The 23,370-nt window shown below is 52.8% G+C and overlaps 10 protein-coding genes across 10 annotated transcripts; 5 read left to right on the top strand and 5 right to left on the bottom strand.

The window, feature by feature from the left end:
* Positions 1–316: 316 nt before the first annotated feature.
* Positions 317–1,723, top strand: ALT_1949 (VOC family protein; the record flags this gene model as incomplete). The annotated part of the gene is made up of 1 exon (XM_033563953.2): positions 317–1,723. The coding sequence occupies one exon, from the start codon at positions 317–319 to the stop codon at positions 1,721–1,723; it is 1,407 nt and encodes a 468-aa protein (XP_033419844.2).
* Positions 1,724–2,856: 1,133 nt separating this feature from the next.
* Positions 2,857–4,746, top strand: ALT_1948 (GMC family oxidoreductase; the record flags this gene model as incomplete). The annotated part of the gene is made up of 1 exon (XM_033563954.2): positions 2,857–4,746. The coding sequence occupies one exon, from the start codon at positions 2,857–2,859 to the stop codon at positions 4,744–4,746; it is 1,890 nt and encodes a 629-aa protein (XP_033419845.2).
* Positions 4,747–4,988: 242 nt separating this feature from the next.
* On the bottom strand, positions 4,989–5,672 carry ALT_1947 (mitochondrial 54S ribosomal protein bL21m; the record flags this gene model as incomplete). Its single annotated transcript, XM_033563955.1, has 1 exon — positions 4,989–5,672. One exon carries the CDS (start codon positions 5,670–5,672, stop codon positions 4,989–4,991), a length of 684 nt encoding a protein of 227 aa, XP_033419846.1.
* Positions 5,673–6,183: 511 nt separating this feature from the next.
* On the top strand, positions 6,184–7,258 carry ALT_1946 (rRNA-processing protein NSA2; the record flags this gene model as incomplete). Its single annotated transcript, XM_033563956.1, has 5 exons — positions 6,184–6,186; positions 6,304–6,314; positions 6,372–6,914; positions 6,971–7,183; positions 7,243–7,258. The coding sequence occupies 5 exons, from the start codon at positions 6,184–6,186 to the stop codon at positions 7,256–7,258; spliced, it is 786 nt and encodes a 261-aa protein (XP_033419847.1).
* An 803-nt stretch (positions 7,259–8,061) lies between these two features.
* Positions 8,062–10,518, bottom strand: ALT_1945 (serine/threonine/tyrosine protein kinase MPS1; the record flags this gene model as incomplete). The annotated part of the gene is made up of 1 exon (XM_033563957.2): positions 8,062–10,518. One exon carries the CDS (start codon positions 10,516–10,518, stop codon positions 8,062–8,064), a length of 2,457 nt encoding a protein of 818 aa, XP_033419848.2.
* A 3,806-nt stretch (positions 10,519–14,324) lies between these two features.
* ALT_1944 (putative cell wall protein) lies at positions 14,325–16,562 on the top strand (the record flags this gene model as incomplete). Its single annotated transcript, XM_089599235.1, has 1 exon — positions 14,325–16,562. One exon carries the CDS (start codon positions 14,325–14,327, stop codon positions 16,560–16,562), a length of 2,238 nt encoding a protein of 745 aa, XP_089456381.1.
* A 385-nt stretch (positions 16,563–16,947) lies between these two features.
* ALT_1943 (PWI domain-containing protein) lies at positions 16,948–19,724 on the bottom strand (the record flags this gene model as incomplete). Its single annotated transcript, XM_089599234.1, has 8 exons — positions 16,948–17,127; positions 17,857–17,964; positions 18,087–18,702; positions 18,762–18,987; positions 19,043–19,172; positions 19,232–19,396; positions 19,465–19,555; positions 19,621–19,724. The coding sequence occupies 8 exons, from the start codon at positions 19,722–19,724 to the stop codon at positions 16,948–16,950; spliced, it is 1,620 nt and encodes a 539-aa protein (XP_089456380.1).
* Positions 19,725–20,139: 415 nt separating this feature from the next.
* Positions 20,140–20,500, bottom strand: ALT_1942 (uncharacterized protein; the record flags this gene model as incomplete). Its single annotated transcript, XM_033559698.1, has 2 exons — positions 20,140–20,394; positions 20,453–20,500. 2 exons carry the CDS (start codon positions 20,498–20,500, stop codon positions 20,140–20,142), a joined length of 303 nt encoding a protein of 100 aa, XP_033415589.1.
* Positions 20,501–20,897: 397 nt separating this feature from the next.
* Positions 20,898–21,722, top strand: ALT_1941 (fumarylacetoacetate hydrolase family protein; the record flags this gene model as incomplete). The annotated part of the gene is made up of 3 exons (XM_033559699.2): positions 20,898–20,956; positions 21,016–21,227; positions 21,295–21,722. The coding sequence occupies 3 exons, from the start codon at positions 20,898–20,900 to the stop codon at positions 21,720–21,722; spliced, it is 699 nt and encodes a 232-aa protein (XP_033415590.2).
* A 103-nt stretch (positions 21,723–21,825) lies between these two features.
* ALT_1940 (uncharacterized protein) lies at positions 21,826–22,953 on the bottom strand (the record flags this gene model as incomplete). Its single annotated transcript, XM_033559700.1, has 2 exons — positions 21,826–22,424; positions 22,488–22,953. The coding sequence occupies 2 exons, from the start codon at positions 22,951–22,953 to the stop codon at positions 21,826–21,828; spliced, it is 1,065 nt and encodes a 354-aa protein (XP_033415591.1).
* Between the last annotated feature and the right edge of the window lie 417 nt (positions 22,954–23,370).

The raw sequence follows: 23,370 nt of genomic DNA, 5'->3' as shown, positions 1-23,370 counted from the left end.
GTGTTCCTGTTACCTAAACCGAGGATAGACGACAACTGATCTCTTGCTGATCGGGTGATATCCGCGATCCGTCGGATAGGATCCGGGACGGATATGCACGGTTATGAGGTGGTTGTTGACAGCGAGGAGAAGAGATGTAGTCGTGAGCTTGTCAACGACGGAGTTGTGCCTTGTATATAGTCTACGTCTTCGAGGTGTTATCGGTAGACTTAACGTGGTAATCTCCCTGCACACTGTAGCAGCCAGGATAGTATAAGACCGTCCTCAACACCATCCTCGTTCTCCCATGTTCAACAGCTGATACAGACAAAGCAAAATGACATTGGATCAAGACAACCTTCGCGCACGCTTCTGTCATGCCCTCTCGGAAATGTACAAAGCCGAAGTGCCCCTATACGGGGACCTCGTCGACCTCGTCTGGCAAGCCGACGCAGAGGCCCTCCAGACCAGCCAGCAGCAGCACGGCAACACCACGACCACGACCACAATCAACCCGGACGAGATCCTCCCCGCCCGGAACCGCGTCGAACGACACGGCGCCATCCGCCTCGGCACCACCCGCGAACTCTCCACCATCCGCCGCCTGTTCGCCGTCATGGGCATGAGCCCAGTGGGATACTACGATCTGAGCGTCGCCGGATTGCCCATGCACGCGACTGCCTTCCGGCCGCGCACGCGCGAGGCACTCGCCCGGCAGCCATTCCGGGTATTCACGACCGTGCTGCGGATGGAGTTGCTAAGTGAGCGGACGAGGGCGCTGGCAGAGCGGGCGCTCGCGCAGCGGGATATCTTCACTCCACGGTTACTGGAGCTACTCGATCTGTCCGAGCAAAAGGGGACGCTAAGCTGCGATGAGTGCGAGGAGTTCATCACCGAGGGGCTAGAGACCTTCCGGTGGCACTCGCGGGCGACGGTCACGCTGGAGGAGTACCGCGTCCTCAAAGCGGAGCATTCCCTCGTGGCGGATATCGTCTCCTTCCCCAGCTGCCACATCAACCATCTGACGCCGCGGACGATCGATATCGACCTTGTGCAGAGAATGATGCGCGAGAGTGGGATGCCGGCTAAGGAGCGCATCGAGGGCCCGCCGCGCCGTGTGAACCCCATTCTCCTGCGTCAGACGAGCTTCAAGGCGCTAGAGGAGACGGTGTACTTCCGTGATGGCGGGGGTGAGTACGTGAGGGGCTCGCACACGGCAAGGTTTGGCGAGGTTGAACAGCGGGGGTATGCGCTGACGCGGAAGGGGCGCCAGCTGTACGATCAGATCCTTGCGCGAGTGAATCGCGATGCGGCTGGCTCGGAGCCGGCGGAGTATGAGAGGATCTTGAGGAAATGCTTCGAGGAGTTCCCTGATGATCTGGAACAGCTTCAGGCGGAGAAACTGGCTTTCTTCTGTTATCGGGTGACGCCGCATGCCTCGAAGGGGGATTATCAGGGCGTAAAATCTGTTTCGCTGGCGCAGTTGTTGAAGGACAAGGTCCTCGACTACGAGCCCATCACGTACGAGGACTTTCTCCCTTTATCCGCCAGGGGTATCTTCAACTCGAACCTGGCCAACATGTCACAGTCTAAGCAGCTGATCATGGAGGCTGACACTGATCTGGATGGATTTCAACGGATGCTGGGGGCTCCTGTCTTGGACGAGTTTTGTTTGTACGAACAGATCCAGCAGGAGAGTTTGGAGAGTTGTCGCCAGCAGTTGGGAGTTGAATCAATTGACTGACCGTGATTTGGCGTTTGCACGTTATTAGCGAATTATTCATCCATCGGAGTAGGATCCTATGTCTTCATTTTCTTAGTGACTGATGCTCAAATGTTATAAGGCAATGTATCTAGAACCATGGTGACTTCCCTTGGAGATCGGCTTGTCCCAGCCCAATTATCACTCGAGCGTATCTTGTATAAGCTCCCCTCATGACAGTCCAGGAGCGTATAGAGATAAGCGAGGTGAGGTCGCATTTCCAGGCGTATCTTCCCTTACATTGGAGCTAACTGGCATGTTCCACAGAAATGAGGAACTATCTCGTCAATAACGGTTCTATCCGGCAGGGGTAAGAGAGGTATTATTTACCTTTCACGGAAATCTTGCCAGTGAAGCATGTTGTCTCCGCAGACGAGAAGCGGAGTGCTGCCATTCCAATGCTTATGTCTCGCGTACAATCCAGGGAGAATCCCTCCGTGCCAGGTGCCTTGGTTTGGGGAGTGCTAGAGGGCTATAGCACCTCATTGTAAATATATATCTGTCAAAGTATGCAGGACATATCATCAGTTCATCAGACGATATTCTCTAAGCTGAGATGCATTGTGATATTCTCGGACTTCTCCACCACTGTTCTATTCTGCATTCTCCAGACAGGGCATCTGCCATTTTTCTGTGTACATTTTTTCAAAGACAGTCATTTCTGTGTCACAGAGACCAATAACTGCGATCAACTCCTATCAGCATCTTGCTCGAGATGATCATCCTTCCAAAATTGCAATCCTTGCTGCATTGAGCTGGTGTGATATCGCGCTTTAGATGCAGCCAGGCTCTTTCGCTTCTGACTGCTCAAGCATAATGACACGCTCATCCAGCAATTCTCCTCAACGCATCTGCAGTCCATTCATCAGGATGCAGGGAGCTTTGATTTACTGACATTTTACTACAAGACTACTCTCAATGGCGGGTTTTTGGTCCTCTGACTCTATAAACAAAAGAGCGTGGGTCACGTCTACAGAATGACGCTCTTAGCCCTACTCAGTGCTTTCTCACATTCTTTCTGAACAACATAAAAGCATACATATTCCGTGCTAAAGCTTGAATTGGTTTGCTCCTCAATAGAGACGCCTTCCAGTCAGCAAACCGGTACCGCAAATATGCGTGCTCTTTACCTGCTCTTCCTCGGCCTTGTTGCAGCAACAGATCGACCCTCGAAGCCTAACCTCCTCTCATATGGACAAAAAGTCCCTCTGCTAGGAAGCTTCTTTGGGACTCCAGGTACCGACGCAACTTTCGACTATGTGATCGTCGGCGGTGGGAATGCAGGCTTGGCCGTCGCCAGCAGACTCGCCCAGGACAGATCAGTGAGCGTCGCGGTCGTCGAAGCCGGGAGCTTCTACGAGATCGACAATGGGAATAAATCGATCGTTCCTGGCTACGCGGCGTACTTTGCCGGGGTAGACCCAGAGGACTACCAGCCACTGATCGACTGGGGATTCGTAACAACCCCCCAGCCTGGTGTAGGCAATCGCACCGCGCATTATCCCCGGGGTAAGACGCTGGGAGGGAGCTCTGCGCGGAATTTCATGCTCTATCATCGGCCCACGGCAGGCAGCATGCAGAGATGGGCGGATGAGGTGGGTGACGAGAGCTATACGTTCGACAGGATGCTTCCGTACTTTAAGAAGTCGTGCCACTATACGCCTCCGGACTTGAGTCTGTATGTCAATGCTACTAATACGCAGACGCCGGAGGCGTTTGATCCTGCTGGCGGTCCTCTGCAGGTTTCTTTTGGGAATAGCGTTGACGCGTTTGGCACTTGGGCCCAGAGGGCCTTCACTGCCGTGGGCTTGGAGGAGATCGATGGCCTGAACAGCGGCAGGCTGCTAGGCGCTGCATACGGAACATCTACGATCAACCCCAAGAATGCACAGCGTTCCTCGTCCGAGGCGAGTTTTCTCCAAGACGCCATAGCCAAAGGCTCGCCTCCCACACTTTACATCAATGCCATGGCGCAGAGGATCCTGTTTGACGAGAACAAGGTCGCAACTGGTGTCCAGGTCTCAACCGCAGGGACATTCGGCACGCCACCGGTTAACTACACTTTGACCGCTCGCAAGGAGGTCATCGTATCCGCCGGCGCGTTCCAATCTCCCCAGCTGCTCATGGTCTCAGGCGTTGGACCTTGCAGCGAGATCTCCAAACTCGGCATCGACTGCATCCACGACCTGCCCGGCGTAGGCCAGAACCTGCAAGACCACGCCTTCTTTAGCTCCGCACATCGAGTCAACGTCATCACAGCGTCTGCATCGGCCAACGACCCAGCCCTGGCTGCGAGGCAGGTAGAGCAATACCTTGCAAACGCCACCGGCCCGCTCTCCATCTTCGGCGCCGGATACTATGGCTTCGAGAAGCTCCCCGAACCGTACCGCTCGCAGCTCTCCGAGACCTCCGTCAGCGCATTGTCAGGTGTCCCAAGCGACTGGCCAGAGATCGAATGGCTGCCGCTGAATTCCTGGTTCGGAGATGGGTCTAACTTCATTACGGGTGATCCGCGCGATGGCCACAACTACGCCACCATCGCTACGGCGCTCGTTGCGCCGTTCTCCCGGGGAACCGTGACGCTGGCTGATGCGAGCATGAATACGCCGCCTGTCATCGACCCGCAATGGCTTGTTGATCCCACGGACATCGACGTGGCGATTCAGTCTTTCAAACGCCAGCGTCAGGTCTGGGAGGTGCTCGTGAAAATGGGTGTTGCTGATGCGCGCGAAGCGTATCCCGGAGAGCATGTTCAGACGGACTCGCAGATCCGCGAATACCTGGCTAAAAGTGCGATACCTGTGTTTCATGTGGCTGGCAGCTGTAAGATGGGACGAGAAGATGACCCGCTAGCGGTTTTGGATAATACGGCTCGGGTCTTCGGAGTACAGAACCTGCGTGTTGTTGACGCCAGTAGTTTTCCGTTTATAACGCCAGGACATCCGCAGGCGGTGGCGTATGCTCTTGCGGAGAAGATTGCAGACGATATACGAGCTGGGAGATAGCCTTGGTTACATCACTTCCGTTTCAAGGTCAAGTCAATGTGCCGACCTGTCAGAGTAACCCTCTGTAGAAGAAGCATTCACATCAGTTGCAATATAGAATACAATGCACGAGTCCATGTGCAGTCAGATCTATCTGTACATAGCATGCCCATTATAGATATAGGCATAACAATACAACCAGCATACCCTTAGACAGTCCCATAGGCCAAACAGCTTTTCCTTTTGCTTATCCAGAAAAATGCTTAAGCATTAGCCTCCAGCTTCGGCACATCCTCCCCCTCAACAACCACCGCCCCTTGTTCAAGTAGCTCCTCCGCCGTCTTAACCTTGACATCCATCACCCGCAAAAGCGTATACTTATGCTTGCTCTTGACCTTCCGCACATGCCGCTGTCTCCGCTTCGTCTTCTCCTTCACCCGCAACGGCTCCGCATCCACGCCCATAACCCTCACCCGGCACTCAAACAGCCGCTCATCGATATACGGCGCCCCCTTGAGCGTGAAGTCGCGCGAACCGAGCACAGACGCCCGGTTGAAGCGGAGGATATCGCCTGGTTTCACGCCCCGCATGAGGAACGGCAGGCGGAGGTGGTCGCCTGCGGTCAGGAGGTAGGGTTTTGCGTGGAGGTGCGCGGTGATGTAGTGCGGTTTTTGAGAGGTGAGGTAGGGGAGTTTCTCGAGGAGGGATTTGGTGAGGCGTACGGGTGATGCTTGGTCGGCTGAGGGTTGGGATGGAGTTTGGACTGTGGGTGTCGACGATTGGGCCCGTGGTGTTGCGCTGAGTGGGCTCTCGGGGTGTGATGTGCTGCTGCTGCTGCTTGTGTTCGTGGCTTGGTGAAGGCAGGCGCGGAAGCTGGGACGCAGGAATGCGTTGTGCTGCTCCCAGGGTAGGGCGAAGGCTCTTGCGAGCGTTGTTCGGGAGAACATGGTGAAGCGGGTTATTGGTTGTTTGCTTCAATTGAAGGCAAATTGAATCTTGTAGCTGTCTGCGTTCCTCCCAAGCGAGGACGAGACGCAATGGAGGCTTGATGCTGGGCTGGACTGGTTGTTGATGGGCGTCGTTGTCGGCGGACTTGAATCGAAGAAATTCCAGCGAATGGCGGATGTGGCCGCCTCGCGTTCCGTAGTGGCACGTGATATTATCGACTCGACGCAACTACGACATCAGGTTCATAACTCAGTCAATCTAGGGCTGTCTGTTTGAGATCTCTTACTCAGTGTTTATATCAATGCGCCAATCAGTTTAATTAAAGTTATTGTGATTGTGGGAAGGATTTGTAGTCAGAGTCAACAAAATTTCAGCACGATAATGGTATCACGTGACTTATCGATATCGAACCTGCGTCGCCCGCAGAACAACTTTTTTGTCTCAAGTCTCGGCCAGGAGGAGACCATCAACATCACTTGTCAGTAACGTTCTGCTTGTTATACATTCATCATGGTATGTTATCCTGTTTACAAACCCTGGACTAATGCATCGGCTGCTCCATGGAGGCTACATGCAAAGTTCTCAAGCGTGAAAAATTACTGAACCGGTGCTAACTGCTTCTGAATACAGCCTCAGAACGAGTTCGTCTACCCCTCTCGCCTCAGCTGTGGTCAAACCACAATCTAACCGAATCTTAGGTATATCGAGCGCTGGCAAAAGCAGCACGGTAAGCGGCTCGACCACGACGAGCGCGTCCGCAAGCGCCAGGCCCGTGAATCGCACAAACAGTCGCAGGATGCCCAGAACCTGCGCGGCCTGCGGGCCAAGCTGTACCAGCAGAAGCGCCATGCCGAGAAGATCCAGATGCGCAAGCGCATCAAGGCACAGGAAGAGAAGAACGTCAAGTCCTCTGCTCCCGACGAGCCGTCCAAGACCCCTCTGCCCCAGTACCTGCTCGACCGTTCGCAGGCGACCAACGCCAAGGCCTTGTCCAGTGCTATCAAGGATAAGCGAGCTGAGAAGGCGGCCAAGTTTGCGGTGCCCCTGCCCAAGGTGAAGGGTATCAGTGAGGAGGAGATGTTCAAGGTTGTCAACACGGGCAAGAAGACGCACCAGAAGTCGTGGAAGCGGATGATCACCAAGCCCACGTTTGTCGGTAGCGACTTCACCCGGCGACCGGTCAAGTACGAGCGTTTTATCCGGCCGATGGGTCTGCGTTACAAGAAGGCCAATGTCACACAGTATGCTCTCCCTTCCCTCTGTCTCTTGCATTTCATCTCGACTGACAATCTATCAGCCCGGAGCTCGGCGTCACCGTGCAACTGCCCATCCTGGGCGTCAAGAAGAACCCGCAGAACCCTCTCTACACCCAACTGGGTGTCCTAACCAAGGGAACCATTATCGAAGTCAACGTCTCCGAATTGGGTCTCGTCACGACAAGCGGAAAGGTCGTATGGGGTAAATATGCGCAGATCACCAATACTCCCGAAAACGACGGCACAGTCAATGCGTATGTGACCTTTCACCAATTCATCTCCCCGACAGTGTCATGCTAATCTTCGTTTACAGAGTCCTCCTGGTCTAATCTTGTCCTTAAGCGGCCCACCGCATCTTGATACCAGTTCCGTTGCAGAAATGCGCATTCTCATTGGCATTTTCTTCAGTTCAGCAGTCTATATTCCTGGGGGGCGTTCAAGGCGCGCACTGTGATTCCAACTATGAAAAGTATCCTTGTTTATCGATCCGATTTGCAAATCAGTAGAAATAGATACGTCATGAGTGTGATGAGCAGATCTCTGCATCGGCCGTAGATTAGCTTCAGGACGTCGTCTCGGTGAACTGGTTCGAGTCTACTGTAGCAGTCACGAGTACCCTTTCATCTTAGTCAAATCTCTTGTATATTACTCTTGTCGGATTCAATGGAGAGCTCTTAATTCACCTTTGTGCTATGCATCCGGTAGCAGTAGATAAATCAAGTCTGCAGCGGGTATATATATAGACGAACACCACGAAGACCAACCAAAACGATAGAAGAAAAAGCCTAGACAATAAGTATAGGCAAACCGCCTCGATGGATAATAAACTAATATATTCCATATACTGAAACTCCAAAGACCATGCTGACCCAACAGTTTCCCAATGCAACAAGTCACGGCATACACATGCAAGGCTGAAGCGCATTCCAGAAACAGCCAACTCCCCATACCAAAAAGGGAAGAAATGGCTCCCAAAAGAATATGTACAAGAAGTTAATGAGCAACAAAGGAAACTATTCCAGTAGAGCAGAGCTGAACTTGGACGCCGTGTCATCGGATCATCCAGGATATCATGAAACGGGATTTTCAACCAAAGCAAAAGACAAAGGAAATCGTAGCGAGTCAAGTGTGATCAAGTATTTTCTTCTAGTGCCGCCTTGATTTTCGCGTAGAATCCAGCCGGCCAGGCGGCTATTTCTTCGTCCTTGGGTATGCCCCGAGTCCGGCAGTGGTGGACCACATTCATCAGGATCCTGCCCAGCATGTCCTGATTGACTGGAACAGTGCCTTCCAATTGTGCGTCAGGGTACAAGAATGGATCTCTCTGGCTGAGAAGTTCTTCCACTGTCGGTCGCAAAGTCTGATCTCGTTGCAGGCAGCGTTTCAGGGTACGGATCAGGCCGGGCGGTATTGCAACTCCTCCAACACCAAAAGCAGGGAAGTCAATCTGGACCTTAGGATTGGGGATGGCCATGATGCGCTCGTAATATTTGGCGATTTTGGCGAACGGCGGTTGGCCATATACCATTTTATAAAGGATACAGCCCAGACTCCAGACATCACTGGGCTTGCCGAGCTTCATCATCTTTCCAACACTGGCTGGCAGTCCAAGCGAGGCATTAGAGTCGATCAAAGCTTCTGGTGACATGTAATTGGGTGTGCCGACTTGCTGCTCCCGATGCACGTTGACCGTGTTATCCTGGATAGCGTTGGCGATTCCAAAATCGATCAGCTTCAGCCTTCCCTGAACGAGCAGGAAGTTGGCGGGCTTCAGATCGGAATGCACGATGTTGCAATTGTGGACCGCCTGAACACACTCAAGCATCTCCTTCCAGTAATACCGCGTGAAGTTGATATCAAAGACAGCATCCTCGGCATTCAACCGGTATGTCAGGATCTTCTCCAAATCAGACTCTCCGATTTCCATCAGAACGCTGAGGGTGTGCTTGTCCGAATTGAGTTCCCAGTCAAATAAACGGACGACCCGATCAATGTTTTCCAGCTTCTTCAAAAGGTCGATCTCGCCCTTGTAGCCAGCTAGAGTCACAGGGTCAACATCTTCGAGATTCACTCTTTTCAGAGCAAAGATTTTATAATTTTCGGCCATAACGCGGTAGACACGAGAACTTCCCCCACGTCCGATGCAATCCAGCCGCGTGAATGGCTTATGATTGACCGAGACTTGGCTTCGTTTTTTGCGAGATTGCGATGCCGTAGCCGCTCCTCCCGTCGCCGTGGCGGTCTCAAGCATCGACATCTTCGGAGGAGGGGGCGCTGGCCGGTGAGGGGTATTGCTACTCCGTGTTGCAAGAATCTTGCGAGGGGAATTTCCAGCTGGCGTCTCTTCATTGTCTTTCTTGTCGTCCCCGTAGACTACAGAGAGCTTTTCCGGTTTGCTTAGGATATTAAGACCCTGGGGCTTATCGCGTTTGAAGGTTGGTGGAGGCTCATTCTCTTGGTCTCGGGTTGCCGGGAGTTGAGGAAGCGGTGGGACCTTGAAAACAGGCTCCTCATGAGCACTTGAAGGCTTCGAGGACATTTCCGAGGCGGAACCAGGTGTCGATTTGGAGTGTGATCCGGAGGATCTCGGCGAGGAAGACCTGGAGAATGGGCCCTCCCCAGAGGAAGCACTAGCGGGATCATATGCTCGAGGTCGCTCGGCTTCCTGTGGCGGGCTGGGGTCTGCCCAAGTTACCTTGGGCGATGAGGAGGTTCGTGATTTAGCTTTGTAGCGATATTCAGCGTTGTCGTCGTTCGGGTCGAGACTCGATTCTCTATGTCGTTCGGCGGAATAGCTATGAGGGTCGTTGTTCTCCTCGCTCTGCCGCCGCAGAACACCCCTTCTCGCAGGTCCATTCAGAAATGTCCCTGTGAGCCTTCCGACTCTTTTCACGCGAAGGGAACTCTGCATGCCCACATCCTCCCCATGGCGCGAGCGGAGCACAGATGCAGTGCCAAATCGAGGGGCATAGTCGTCCTCGTAATTCATCGTCCCCCCATTTTCCGAGCGCTCTGCGCTCGAATGTTCGTTAATGGAGCCCCTATCAGCAGACCGCTTTTGGGAGGGGGACACTGAAGTGGGCGACCGTGTATGACTGCGGGACCCAGTGATGCGAACACTGCGCGGTCTGGGGGCCGGCGTGATGAGATCTTTTGAGTTATAATTGGCGCTAGCGCCGGCGCTCTCACTCTGTGAAAGAGGGGAGCCTTCTCGCGCATGCCTGTTGCTGTTGGCGAGAGCTGGAGCTATGCGCACTACCCGAGGAGCGGGGCTTCCGGTTGATCGATCAAGGGGTGACGATGTGCGGGACTGCCTCGATTGACTTGTCGCAGCCGACGTTGCGCGTTCAGTTGAAGAGAGACGCTCGTTGCTGCTATACTTGAGATGAGGGGAAGAGCCTAGTCCGTCCTCGTCGAGGAGAGCCTTGACGGAAGCGCTGAACTTGGGCTCCGGAACCTCATCATCGGAGCTGTCACCGGCTGAATACTGCCTGGAAATCGATACTCCCTCATTCCGCGACGTTGTATGATAGTCGAGAGCCGTTGAAGAGCGTCTAGAATTTGAGCGCGAAAGTGTAGAACGAGACATTTGCCGCAGCGATGGTTGTCGATGCAAGCCACTAGTGTATGCGGAGGAAAGAGAATTCGGAGAGGCCATCATAACATTTCTCAGCTCAATCAATAAATCCTACATGGACGTGTCAACCAATGCGCCCGTCCCAAAATTCCCAAAAAATCATCGGATGCCCCAATGGCGGGGGCGTGTCGTATCGTGTTTGTTGTGTCGCTTGTCGGAGTTGATGCTGTTGTTTCTGGTTCTCGGATCATGACAAACATCGCGGGTGGCTGGGGACTCGGTCGAAGTCACCTGATAACATAGCGTTGCCGGGGCGATCAGAGAACATCAACATTGATCGTGAAATGGATAAACTACGTACAAGTCAGAGTATCTATCAAATCAGTTGAAAAAGCAATAATGTGCAATCTGGTCTGCAAATGCCTGACTCAGCTGTAGGATGTCGTTGCCAGCTTATTGCCGGCGATTGCATGCTCAACCAAGTATACAAATCTGTTGCCGAGAAGAGTCATCGGATGCTCACCAAGGTAACCCCTTCAGACATGACGAAGAATTATGCTCTGAAACATGTTCTCAATACTAGATAAACCTGACTTGCATCTGTTCAGAGTCACGATTCACTTTCAACTGTATTCCACCTTAAGATGTGTCGAGCGTATCGTCATGGCGATCGCTGGAAGGATTCACTATCGATGATATATACTCTCAAGCCAGCCACTATTCGTACAGCAGCAGAGAAGAGGCATCACTATTCAGATGACTCTTCTCGTTTGTTCCTGCGATTGGAACACTAAGACAAGTAGACTCTGCTAGCAATGTACCTTAGCTAAATGATACCGTATTCAGAGCTCAACTGGCATTTGCTCTCCTACTAGTCACCTGACAACGGCCAACCTGTCCCCAGGGAGTCCACTCTCGCTTTTCCTTTCCCTCAGCCATCTTCACACGCAGGCAGTTGATGCCCGAATTCGCTAGCGAGGAGCATTATCGCCGAACTATCCGACTCTGCCCCTGGTTCTCCAAAGCGCAAACTCGAAAAACCCCAAGTTTCATCCAAAGACACTGCCAGGGATGATGAAACGTTGATGCGATCTCAAGCTTTTGTGGGCGTTTCAGAAGGACAAATTCTGATGTCGGTTTCCCTGTTTGACCAAGTGATATCACTTTCTCTCTCCAATGCATCAGCTATTTTTATCTGATGACCCTATTGCTGGAGGAGGGAATTTACGGGTCAAACTTCCCCTGGTGGCTCCATCCTCACAGTTCGGCTCCAACCGCGAATGGACCACTACCGGTGGACTCCTGGGTGGCCTCAGGAACCAAGGATACACGAACTTTGGTTCAGGAACGGTTCCCAAGAATCTCAAACATGGTATCGTCCAAGAATACTATTCTTGACCCATCTTCAGTCTACTGAGTTACATTCACAGTGGATAAAATCTAACTTTGACCATTTATCTAGTGAGTTCTCATTTTGAGGCTCTCTTAGCCAGCTGCTCTCGAGCGTTGTGTTTGGTTCCATCACCCATAGTAGTTGAGAATATGACGGACAAACCTAACAAGGCGCATACTTCGTACGAGCTGTTGACTACGAAGTACTATTTGTCAGTCGATGCTGGTTCCAAGCTCAGGAGGGATTGTGTCTCAGCTAAGTGCCCAAAAGTGGCTAGCGGATGCATCTCAACTCTTTGTCCCTGACTAACTGAATACTACATCGTTACCCGCAATCGCCAGGGGTTGCCAAGTTCGTGGACACTTTCCATATTTCGAGTTCTTTTTTGTCACTTTGTGATACCTTCACCTGCATCCAGCCTGACAAACTGCGCTGACCTGCACCATGCACTAGGCATCCTTCATTTCTCCGAGCTTCCGAGAGTCTAGATTTCCCCTTGGCTGGGTTATCAAACTTGTCAGGCCATCAGCCACAGGTTCAGAGCCTGCTGCGACCACAGCAGACTCTAAACAACCACAACCATAGCACAGAGATGATAGTCCAAACAATTTCAGTTTGTGTGGTACTACGTTGCTACCTAGTGCCTGTCTTCAATATTTTCGGTCGGCGAAACCGCCTCAAGGCAGTCTGAACAGTGAACACGAAGAACTTTGCCATCTTCAACCCTTAGCCATCGCCAGTATCCGTAATGCATCCAGATTCCTGCCCGTCGGAAAGGATTCCTATGAGCATCCTAGGCCCGCTGGCCCGATGGTCCCAAAAATTGATCCGTCAACAATGAATTCCAAAAAAAAGAGGGTCTCACTTTATGTTGTCGAACTACACTATCTTCGGGGAGGTTCTTCGTACACTGTCCCAAGCAATGACTTTTAGACCTCTTTTTTTTTTTTTTTTTTTCTCCCCCTGTTTATCATCTCTCCCCAAACGAAAAAAAAAAGGGAAGGAGGCTTAAGCTTTTTCCGCACAGGATGGTTTTAAGATACATCCACTCCTGATACTAACGACGTACTAATTTCATAGTTTACGATATTATGGATTTCTCATGAAAAGCCGCTAGCAGCTTGGGCCAAAACACCGGTTGTCGTGACTTGTTGATCGCCCATGGTTGGAGTCGGCAACGAACGCGGTCCCGAGGTTAACAGTCTACTAGTACTAATCTATTGATCTGCTGGTTTACCACCGGTCGAAATAAGTCCCTGCCGACTCGCAATTGGCTCGGGCTGCGTCCTTAAACGGAAGCATGGTTGGCAGCCTACCCTAGGTTTAACGGCTCCGCAAAAATCAATCAACAAACCACCTGATTCGCAGTGTCAATCGCGATCATTGCTGTTTACAACTTGACTGTCGTCGATCACGGGATAACTGCTTTCAGACCGACTTCCTCGAATGTCGAAGGCACGCGCTTGAAAGAAAATTCCCCGTTCTTGAGGTGACATTATTAGCTTCCTCTCAGTCCTAGGCCTATGTGGTCTCCCTTGGCATTGTTGACGGTTCTCCGTACTATGCGTTTGGTGGCTTTGACTATGTTGAGTTTCTCCCTACAAATGGAGCTTCTCACTACAGCTTTAAGTATCCATGCCATCGGATTTATGCTTTCCCCGGCAAGAACACATGATAGTTTGAATTTCGTAATTCGCTCATGTGCTCTGCGAGCCCCTGGCACGACACAACGACGGTTCGCCCAATCTTCGGCTATCTGGCTATCGATTTTTCCGATTCTTCATGTGCCGTTGGAGGGCACGCCGGCTTAGATACCAGAGTTACCTGAAATAGTATTCTCACTCGCTCGTTTCGGATGTTTCCACAATTCGAAGATAGTGTGATCCATTCGCCATTCACTGGCAGTCAACGATCCACTTCGGTTAACGAGCACCTTGAAGATCCGGGTCCGCGATCCCAAAGAGTCAACAACACAGGCTCCGCTAGTGCTAAACGACTCCTCCTTCCTAATACTCCTAATACTCCTAGTTCTTTGGGCCCCCTCCCTCACTGCCCTGTTGTGCATCTTGGCTAGTTTGGCACCAATGCTAGACAAGGGTGGCGCTACTGGTGGTCCGCCAATCGTGCAGAGACCGGGGAGTGCTTTCTAGTCTTTACATCATGACCGGCCATACTGCAAGGCCCCCAGGGGTAGTATATATACCTGGATGATGATCACCTTTCTGATTGATCATCAACTCCTCCTCAATCGCTTCATTTCTTTCCGCTCTTTTTTTGTTTTTGTCAGTCTTTCTTCTGATTGTCACATTTTTTGAACAGTCTGTCATTATCCGATTCGGCTATTCGTAGCCTCGTCATTCTCTTAGGATACATTCATTCTATTACCTAGCAAGACACTCGTTAGCATCTCTATTACGCTCACACAATGCGTTCTAACAACCTTTTCCTGCTCGCCAGTCTGGCGACCTACGTCCTCGCTCTTCCCACCGACGTGGAGACCCGTCACCTGAAGCTGGGCGCTGACGTCGATATCGGTGATCTCTCCATTGGCGCGGGGATTTCGATCGATGGTGGTCTCGATTTGAGCGCGCTCATCAGCGCTATCCTTGGTGGACACGCAAGCACCACGACTCTCCTTGCTGGTCTGAGTGCTCAGGCAGCCGCTGCCCTGCAGGGAGGTGCTCTTGGTTGCAAGGCCGGTGCGATCCATGCCGCCGCCAGGGCTGAACTGGCCGCCTGGCTCCGTGCTGAGGCCGCCGCCTTCCTGGATGCATCCGTCAAGGCATCCCTTCTCGAGTGGTGTGAAGGTGACGCCTCCGTGACCCTTTCCGTGGATGTCTGCGCCGGACTGTCAGTGCTGATCCCCACTTGCGCTGACATCGCCGCCAAGGGCGACCTCTTTGTCACCCTTGAGGGTATCTTCTCCTCCGCCGAGGTCGCCGCAAATGTTGTCCTGAGCGCTTCCGCCCAGGCTTCTCTGTCCGCATTCCTCTCTGCGTCTGTTGATGCTGCTCTCGATGCCAAGGTTAGGGCTGGTCTCAGCCTTTGTGCTGGCGGCGGTGTCTTTGTCGACCTCGCCGCCGATGTTCAGGCCGCCCTGAAGGCCTGGCTCGCCGGTTCCGAATGCACCCTGTCCGCTTCTCTGAAGGTTGCCGTTTTGGCTTGGTTGGAGGGTAAGGTTGGTGCCGACGTCATTGCCATTGGCTCTCTGCCCGGCAGTGGTCTGGCAACGATCTCTGCCGGTGCTTCCGTCGTCGCCCTTGTCGAGGAGACGGGCATCCTCTCCGCCAGCGCCCAGGCTTCTCTCGCCGCCTTCCTCGAAGCCGACATTTCCGCCGGTCTTGATGCCCACGTTCAGGCCGCCCTCGAGGCTTGCGCCAAGGGCGGTGCCGCCGTCTCCGTTGATGTTGAAGTTCGTACCGCTCTCGTCGCCTGGCTCACCAGCTCCAGCTGCTCGCTCGGCGCTGAGCTCAAGGCTGTTGTTCTGTTCTGGCTTTCGTTCGCTCTCGAGGCCGATGTCTCCGTCAGCGTGTCCACAGGTCTCCTTGGCGAGCTTACTTCATTCATTACTGGTACTATCGAGGCTACTCTTGGCGCTGTTTTCCGCGGCGTTATTTCTATCCTGGTCTCCGGCGAGAGCATGGCCTCCCTGTCTCTTGACGCTCGTGCTCAGCTGGCTGCTATCCTTGGTGGTGCCGCCGGCATCGAAATCGACTCCAGCATTGAAATTATCCTCATCGGATGGCTTACTGGCTGTGGCCACCTCCCCAGCGGCTCCAGCTTTACCAAGAATGGTGTCCCCACCCTTCCTTCAACTCCCGCCGGCTCTGTTACCGGTGTTCCTTCTGTCTCTGCTGTGCCCACTCCTTCCGGCATTCCCAGCGACTCCGTCTCCAGCGTCCCCAGCGGCTCTGTTCCCTCTGGTGCCTCCCCTAACGGAACTCCCAACGGCAACGTTCCCACCGCTCCCGAGGCTGTCTCTGTTCCCTCCGGTGCTGCTCCCACTGGCTCTGCCGGTGATTCCGCTTCCTCCGGCGGCTCTGCTTCCTCCGGTGGCTCTGCTTCCTCCGGCTCCGCTTCCTCTGGTGGCTCTGCTTCCTCCGGCTCCGCTTCCTCCGGCTCCGCTTCCTCCGGCTCCGCTTCCTCTGGCTCCGCTTCCTCTGGTGGCTCTGCTTCCTCCAGCGGCTCTGCTTCCTCTGGCTCTGCTTCCTCCGGCGGCTCTGCTTCCTCCGGTGGCTCTGCTTCCTCCGGTGGCTCTGCTTCCTCCGGCTCCGCTTCCTCCAGCGGCTCTGCTTCCTCTGGTGGCTCTGCTTCCTCCAGCGGCTCTGCTTCCTCTGGCTCTGCTTCCTCCGGCGGCTCTGCTTCCTCTGGTGGCTCTGCTTCCTCCGGCGGCTCTGCTTCCTCTGGTGGCTCTGCTTCCTCCGGTGGCTCTGCTTCCTCTGGTGGCTCTGCTTCCTCCGGTGGTTCTCCTGCTGGCCCTGAGGCCGCCGAGACCCCTTGCGAGACGTTGGTTTCTGAGACTGTTGTCCCCATTGCTACCAAGACCGGGTCCGTCTCTAGCGGTGCTGCGGCCATCACCGCTGCCCCTACCGCGGTGCCTTCTAAGGGTCCCAAGGTGGTCACCATCACCACGACCGTCATCGTTTCCGCCTGCGACTACTAGATTTGATTGTTGGCTCGTCAAGACCACTTACAACTTATGAAACGATGGAAATGGGAGAAATGGTGCAATAGTCTTGTATATAACTAATTTTAATTATAATTCTGCTGTTCCGTATTCTGGAGCTGTATCATCAGGATGGTGAAGTTCAGTTGAGCCGGACGTCGTGGCATTACCACCCTTATTCTTTTTCATTCGCCTTGATTCCCAACTACGTGAAGTACATTCCTCACGTGGATAGATCAAGTATTTAAGCTTCGCTATATCAAATTGATTGTCAAGGGACAGTGAATATACACTGTGTAGCCTAGAGTCACGTATGTCTTTGCCATCACTTCACTACCTTACCTCTGTTACTCCATACCGCCCATCACTCCCTTGGCCTAGTCTAGGGCAAGGATCCAAGAAAGAAGGCCGAGAGCGGGCCACTAGCGTAGAGGACATTTCGATCAGCACGGCCATGCTCATCACCGGTGATTGTAATTAGAACCGGAAGCAAACAGAGAAGGACTCCGTACGCTGGGCTGCGCTGAGCGGCAATCTCGTCTGCATGACGCGGCATGAGAGGCTGAGACGTATGCACGAATGCAGTCAGTTAAGTTTGTTGATTGATGGCTGATTGCCGATTATTTGCGAGTGTGAGTGCACTCAGTGCAGTGCTAACCGCCGTTGATCAATTGCAGTACGGGGTAGTATGTGTTTGATCGACGGTTTGACAGTCGGCATGCACGTTGATAGTGGGTCCGAATACTCCGTAGCCTACGCTGTACAGAAGTAATAGAAACAGGAATGTTGGGACTAGACTCGAGTATCTATCCGGCAGCATGAAATGAGGGGTATACTCCTTCGTAGATACCCCGAAGAGTGCAACGGGGTTACGGGAGGCCCTGCAAGGCGATGATCGTTATTATTGACACTTCTGGACAGATGATCATCCTGACCAGTGACCGCTACAGATTGGGGGGATGGGGTCTAAGTGTTTGACTTTGACTTTATTTGACTTTGGCTTATATCACTCGAATTAATAAATAGTGCAGATCACGAACCAAGGTCTCCCACATGGTTGACACTATTGCTGATCAGCTTCCACGTGGAGTCCATATCCACGTATTCAGAATTACAACCATAAGTGAGAAGAAAAGAGAAGATCTCTAGAATCAAGAAGTCCTAAAAAGGTACATAGTTATCTTTCTCTAGATCACTAGTAAGCCGCACCCCACTTGTCAAGGCGTCTATTGATCACCCAGCTTCATGTTCCATCGGTATGCTGCTTGGACGCTGTCGTATTACCACCTACCTTATCATGAGAGGCAGTACGGCGCATTGCTACTAGCTTTTCTCGGAGAAGCTTCTCGCGCAGCTCCGTGCTCGATATGCGCGGCCGATTGGGTTTTGAGTGGATAGTCTGTCGAGTTCGTCAGTCTGAATAGTTCTCTGGGACCGGAAATCGGATAAGAGACATAGGAACGAACATCAACAATCCAGTTACTCATCGGGTATAATATCCATCTGAGATCAGTTACCCACCTCTTCAGTATCCTTCGTCTCGTGATCTGTCGAGCTCGGCTGCTCAGGCGGTGGAGACGACCGCTTTGCGGATCCCTCGGCTGGATCAGCCATCCTCTGTCGTTTCTCAGTATGTGTAGATACAGAAGAGGTGTTGCGCCGTCTTCGGGCAGCAGGGGCATATCTCTCAATAGAGCGACGTCTCTTCCTTTCTCTCCCATGACTGCGGCTGCGGCTGCGAGAAGCACGCCTCGGACTGACGCTGCCAGTGCGAGAACGGCCTCGACTGCGGCTGCGGCTGACACTCCTGGTTGAGCGCCGACGTCTGCGCTCATCATCGCGATCTCTGCTGCGACTCAAACGGCGATCATCACGGGACTTGCGGGCCTTTGCAGAATCAGCGGTTGGTTCATTCTTGTCAGCTTTTGAGGTGTCAGGTGAGGATCCCCTCCGTCTGCTGCCCTTCTCATCCGGCCCTCGCGACCTAGACCTTGACCTGGAGCGGGATCGGTCTTCCCCTCTGCGCCGGTCTCGGGGAGCCGGCGAACGGGATGAACTGCGGGAAGAGACAGATCTTCGTCTCCTTTGGTCTCTTCTGGGAGTACGTGAGCGAGATGAATCACTGCGGGAAATGGATCTAGCTCGATCACCGTAGTCTGGGCTGCGTCTTCTCGGTCTCCTGTGGTCTCCTCTTACTGGAGAAACAGAGCCACTCGCGGAGCGGCGACGTTTATCCCGATATCTGTCTCTGCTTGGTAGGCGTCGACGAGGTGGCGATCGAGATGAGGAAACGGAACGAGAGCGGGAGCGAGAGGCGCTGGGCGATCTTGAAGGCCGACGGCCCCGGCGCGAACCTGGGGGAACGTAAGAATCAAATTCTCGTCTTGAGGGTGGATCACGAAATCGCTCGCGGCTTCGTCGCCTGGGTGGCGATCGGTTGTCCCTGTATGGCCGTCTATCAAAGTCTCGACCTCCACGACCGCCGCCTCGTCTGCCCCGATTGCGATCGAAGCGTTCTCTTCGCCGGATTTCTTCCAGCTCCCTTTCGCGCGCTAGCTCCTGCTCCTTCTTGCGGCGAGCTTCTTCCGCTGCTTTCTCGGCCTCGATCTAGTGGAAAATTATCAGCATCCTGTGGGAAAACAGTTCCAACAATCTAGTGGCTTTACCTTTTCTTGTATGAGTTCAAGTTTCTTGGCTTCCAGGAGCTCCTTCGGGACGCCTTGGGGGTTCTCTTGAGCGCTGAGACATAGTGACCAGAGGTCTTTACAGAACTTGGCGGTATCCTTATCCAGAAAGCCCGTAAGCTGAATTTGTAGAGATTTGATATCCGGCTATAAATCGTAAAGTAATCGGTCAGTGAACTGCTCCGGACCCAGAACATGCGCCGAAGGAAACATACGAATCGCGAGCCTTCTAGTAAGTTAAAACAGAGCTCGATAACGACGTCGTCTTCGTTTCCAAGTATCTCAGAGATCTTTCCAGCAATCCATCTACAACCAGGCCTTCGTTAGGACACGCTCTTTCCGAATATTTGGGTTCAAGGGTCGATTCTCACTTCTTCATAACCTCAATATTGACCTTCTTCATGTCCACCTTCCGATTGAACTCGGGAGGGAACTTGGTCTGTCTGAGCAATTTGGCATCTATGCTTGACGCCATATTTGCTGGAACCTATGACGATTCGTGGTACCGCCAAAAGCGCGATTGAGCAAAAAGGAAGAACGCGTGTAATTGCGACGGTGATGCTCCAAATTGCGTTTGTGGCCGCAAAGGTGCCCGTACTTCGGAGGTCATGTCGGGCCGTCTACAGCAGCTTTCCCACTAAGTGAATGACAAGTCTAGGTCCTGAAGAAGTACGGAGTAGAGAATAATGCTTAATTCTATAGTGCTCCATTGCACTGGGTAGGTGTGTTTGAGCGAAGTACGAGCCGACGCCAGGCCCTGAAGCAATGGAAATCAACTAGACATGTGACCGTGACCCGATCAACGGCAGCCATCTGTAAGAACAAATCATGGCATCATAACAGTAACAGTGTTAACATTTAGACTGAAATAAGTGTCCCTGAACACAGTCTCAAGCTTCCAGTTCCCTTAGGACCCGGTTCACCTCCTCCCGAGCACGAGTAAGCTCCTCATCAACCGTGCCCAGCGCATATTTCGTCTTCATCTCATAGTGCAGATCAACAAGCTCCTTTGCCCGTCGGAGATCATCATTCTGCTGTTCCTGCTGTCGCTTGCTCGCAGCGGCTTTGCTCTTGTCATCTGGTGATACTCGTGCCTCGTTGAGCCTTTCATTGACGGTGACTAGGGCAAGGGCGTCATTAAAATCCTGTCTCAGTTCAGAAGGTGTACCTATTAGGCTGATGTCTTCGAAAAATCGAACGTACGCAGACCCGTAGCGAGGCGAGATCAGAGAGGATCTCTGCTACCTGCATGGTGGATGAGTATGATAGGTTGAAGTCGGGGGTGAGAACGTTTCTTCTTCTGGGTATCTCCGTCAGGAAGATGACGATGTCTTGGCAGGATCATGCATGGTGATCAGGTAATTTCATTAGCCTCACACTCTAGAACTCAATCTGAGTCCCTGTTGTTCGCTATCATGGCATCATTCACTCTTCTATCGACAAGAATAACTATAAATTCCTAGACAGCATTGAGATGGCTGTATCCGGACATGAAGTGCCGAGGTCGGAGATTCGGGGTGCTCTCCGCGGATTGCGGAGATGGACCGGCTGATGTCAAGACGGGGATTTGACTACAATATTTACTGACGCTTGACAGCGAATGTCCCTCTAAGCAAGACTATCTCCCTTCCAACCAGACTTCCTCGCAATGGCAGCCTCAATAAGAGCCAATTGCAGAAAGGTGATTTGCATCGGTCGAAACTACGCGTGAGTACTCGAATGGCCCTAAACAGCCATTATCACCACTGACGAACGCTCCCCCGCAGCGACCACATTACAGAACTCAACAACGCCAAGCCGAAGCAGCCTTTCTTCTTTCTGAAGCCGCCGTCCTCTATTCTTCTGCCGCGCGAGGGTCCCGTTCTGCGTCCCAAGGGAGTCAGCCTGCACTATGAGGTGGAATTGGCGCTAGTGATGGGCAAGACAGTTCGGGATCTGGACCCGAACGATGAGAAGGGCGCCCTGGATGCCATTCGCAGTCAGTACCTTAGATATTTCTCCTGTATTCTCCGCTTCGAAAGACTGACATATAATCCTCGTGTCAGGCTACCTCCTCGCCATTGACATGACCGGCCGGAACGTCCAAGACGAGGCAAAGAAGAAGGGCCTCCCCTGGTCCATCGCCAAGGGCTTTGACACCTTCCTGCCCATTTCGGAAGAGATCCCCAAGGCGCGCATTCCTGATCCCCACAATGCCTTCTTGCGCCTCAGCGTTGGCTCCCAGCTCCGCCAGGCAGATTCCACCGGCCTCATGCTCTACCGGATCCCCAGGCAGCTGGCAGAGATCTCGCGCGTCATGACGCTGGAGAAGGGCGATCTTGTTCTGACTGGTACGCCCAAGGGAGTGGGAGAGGTCAAGGCCGGCGATGTAATGAAGGCGTCCATCGAGGTGGACGGGAAGGAGATCGAGGAGGGTAGAATTGAGGTGGAGGTGAAGGATCGCGAGGGCAGATATGTGTACAGTGAGACGTGATATCGTGTATCAACTGGACACTGTACATTGGGCTAGCTGCTGTATATACACATGCCTTGCAAACACAATTCGCATTGCGGATCATCTCAAGTCCAGGAACATTCTACACTATCATATCATCTTCATCTGCTGGCACAATCGGTATGAACCTCCTTTGCTTCTTACGTTGTCTGGACATGCGGACTTCACCCGGACCTTGTATGACTTCCACGCGCTCTTCAACATCCCCCTTGACAGCTCGCTTCGGCTCCACGGCCTGCCTCTGCTGCCTTTCCATCTCATTGCGCACGATTTTCGCCAGCGTATCCCACGACCACCCGGCTCTATCCATCTCGCCTTCCACTCGACCTCTCGTCCCCGCATCATCAAGTCCCCGCACAAAAGACTCAACTATCTCACCCTCTCTCTTCCGCGGAGGCAGCTGCGCGCACATGTCCTCAGCGGACGCCAGATACTCCCCGAGATCTCTCCCGCCTTGGCGAATCTGCGGAAGCGTAGTTGAATCGGGTTCGGCAGTGCGTTCCTTCTCCCCATAGTGATCAGCCTGGCCCGAAGATTGTTGCGGGTGGCTCGAAGATCCCCACGTAGTCTCGGTGAGAGTTCGCAAGGAGTCCTTTCGAGCGAATGGAGCAGACTCATCCAGGCGCATTGAATCTGGGACTATGTCCGGTTCTGGAGACGCCTGCTTGAACCCCGTAAAGTCTGTCCTTGATCAGCAACAACACTTACAAATGAAACCTCGGAGGGGAATCAGACAAGACATACCACCACCCTCTGGACCTCCCAATCTACCTTGTCGAACCTCCTGTCTCGTAAACCAAGCCCGAACCTCATCCAGAACCTGCCTCCGTATTGACTCCCTCGATTCATCCCGCCCGTTCTGCTCGCTGCATTCCGGTTCGATGCTATCGAGCCTCTCTTTCAGACGACCATTCTCGCGCTCAACGGCATCAATCCTACGAAAGATACCCTTCAACCTAGTCTCAATCCTCTCCGTAATGTCCTTCAATTTCCGGTCGCATGCATCATGGCAGGTGTTGGCTGTCTGTGCGTGTTCTCGTACTTCATTCAGTTGCTGCTTCAGTTCGTTGATGGCTGAGATGGCGCCGGCGAGATCGGCTCGTGTGCTGTCGAGCTGGTTGACCAGGTGGATGTTCTCGCGGCGGATCTGGTGAGCCCAGAGGAGGGAGGGGGCTGATGGGTCCCATGGCCGTACCGTCGTCTTGTCCATGGGAGTGGTGTTTGATGAGAGATGTTCTGGATAAGGGATGATGGGTGAGTATCATGGAATCTGTATTTTGATGGCTGAATAGAGGTGGAATAGGATTGTTTGATAGCAGTTGATGATGAACGTTGCATGAAGTTAAGTTGAACGAGTAGTTGTTGAGAAATTCAAGGGGAACAAATATAAGCTCGGTTTAACAATTGGAATGGCATTTACCTCTATCTATTGTACTGCAGGTATGAAACCACCTCCATGTCATGATCATGTATTCATCCACCCAAAGTGCCTTGTCTGTTCATGAAGCAGAAAGAAAAAGCAACTGAATGAACAAATAGCATTTTCCACTCAACCGACTGGTTAAGTATGATAGCAGCATCCTTAACCAACCAAGGCCAGCCAAGCACAAAATGGTAAGGGAAAAAA

This window comes from Aspergillus lentulus (genome assembly GCF_001445615.1).
Source record: "Aspergillus lentulus DNA, contig: Alt04, strain: IFM 54703, whole genome shotgun sequence".
Lineage (NCBI taxonomy): Eukaryota > Fungi > Ascomycota > Eurotiomycetes > Eurotiales > Aspergillaceae > Aspergillus > Aspergillus lentulus.
This window is presented reverse-complemented; position numbering and strand designations above follow the sequence as displayed.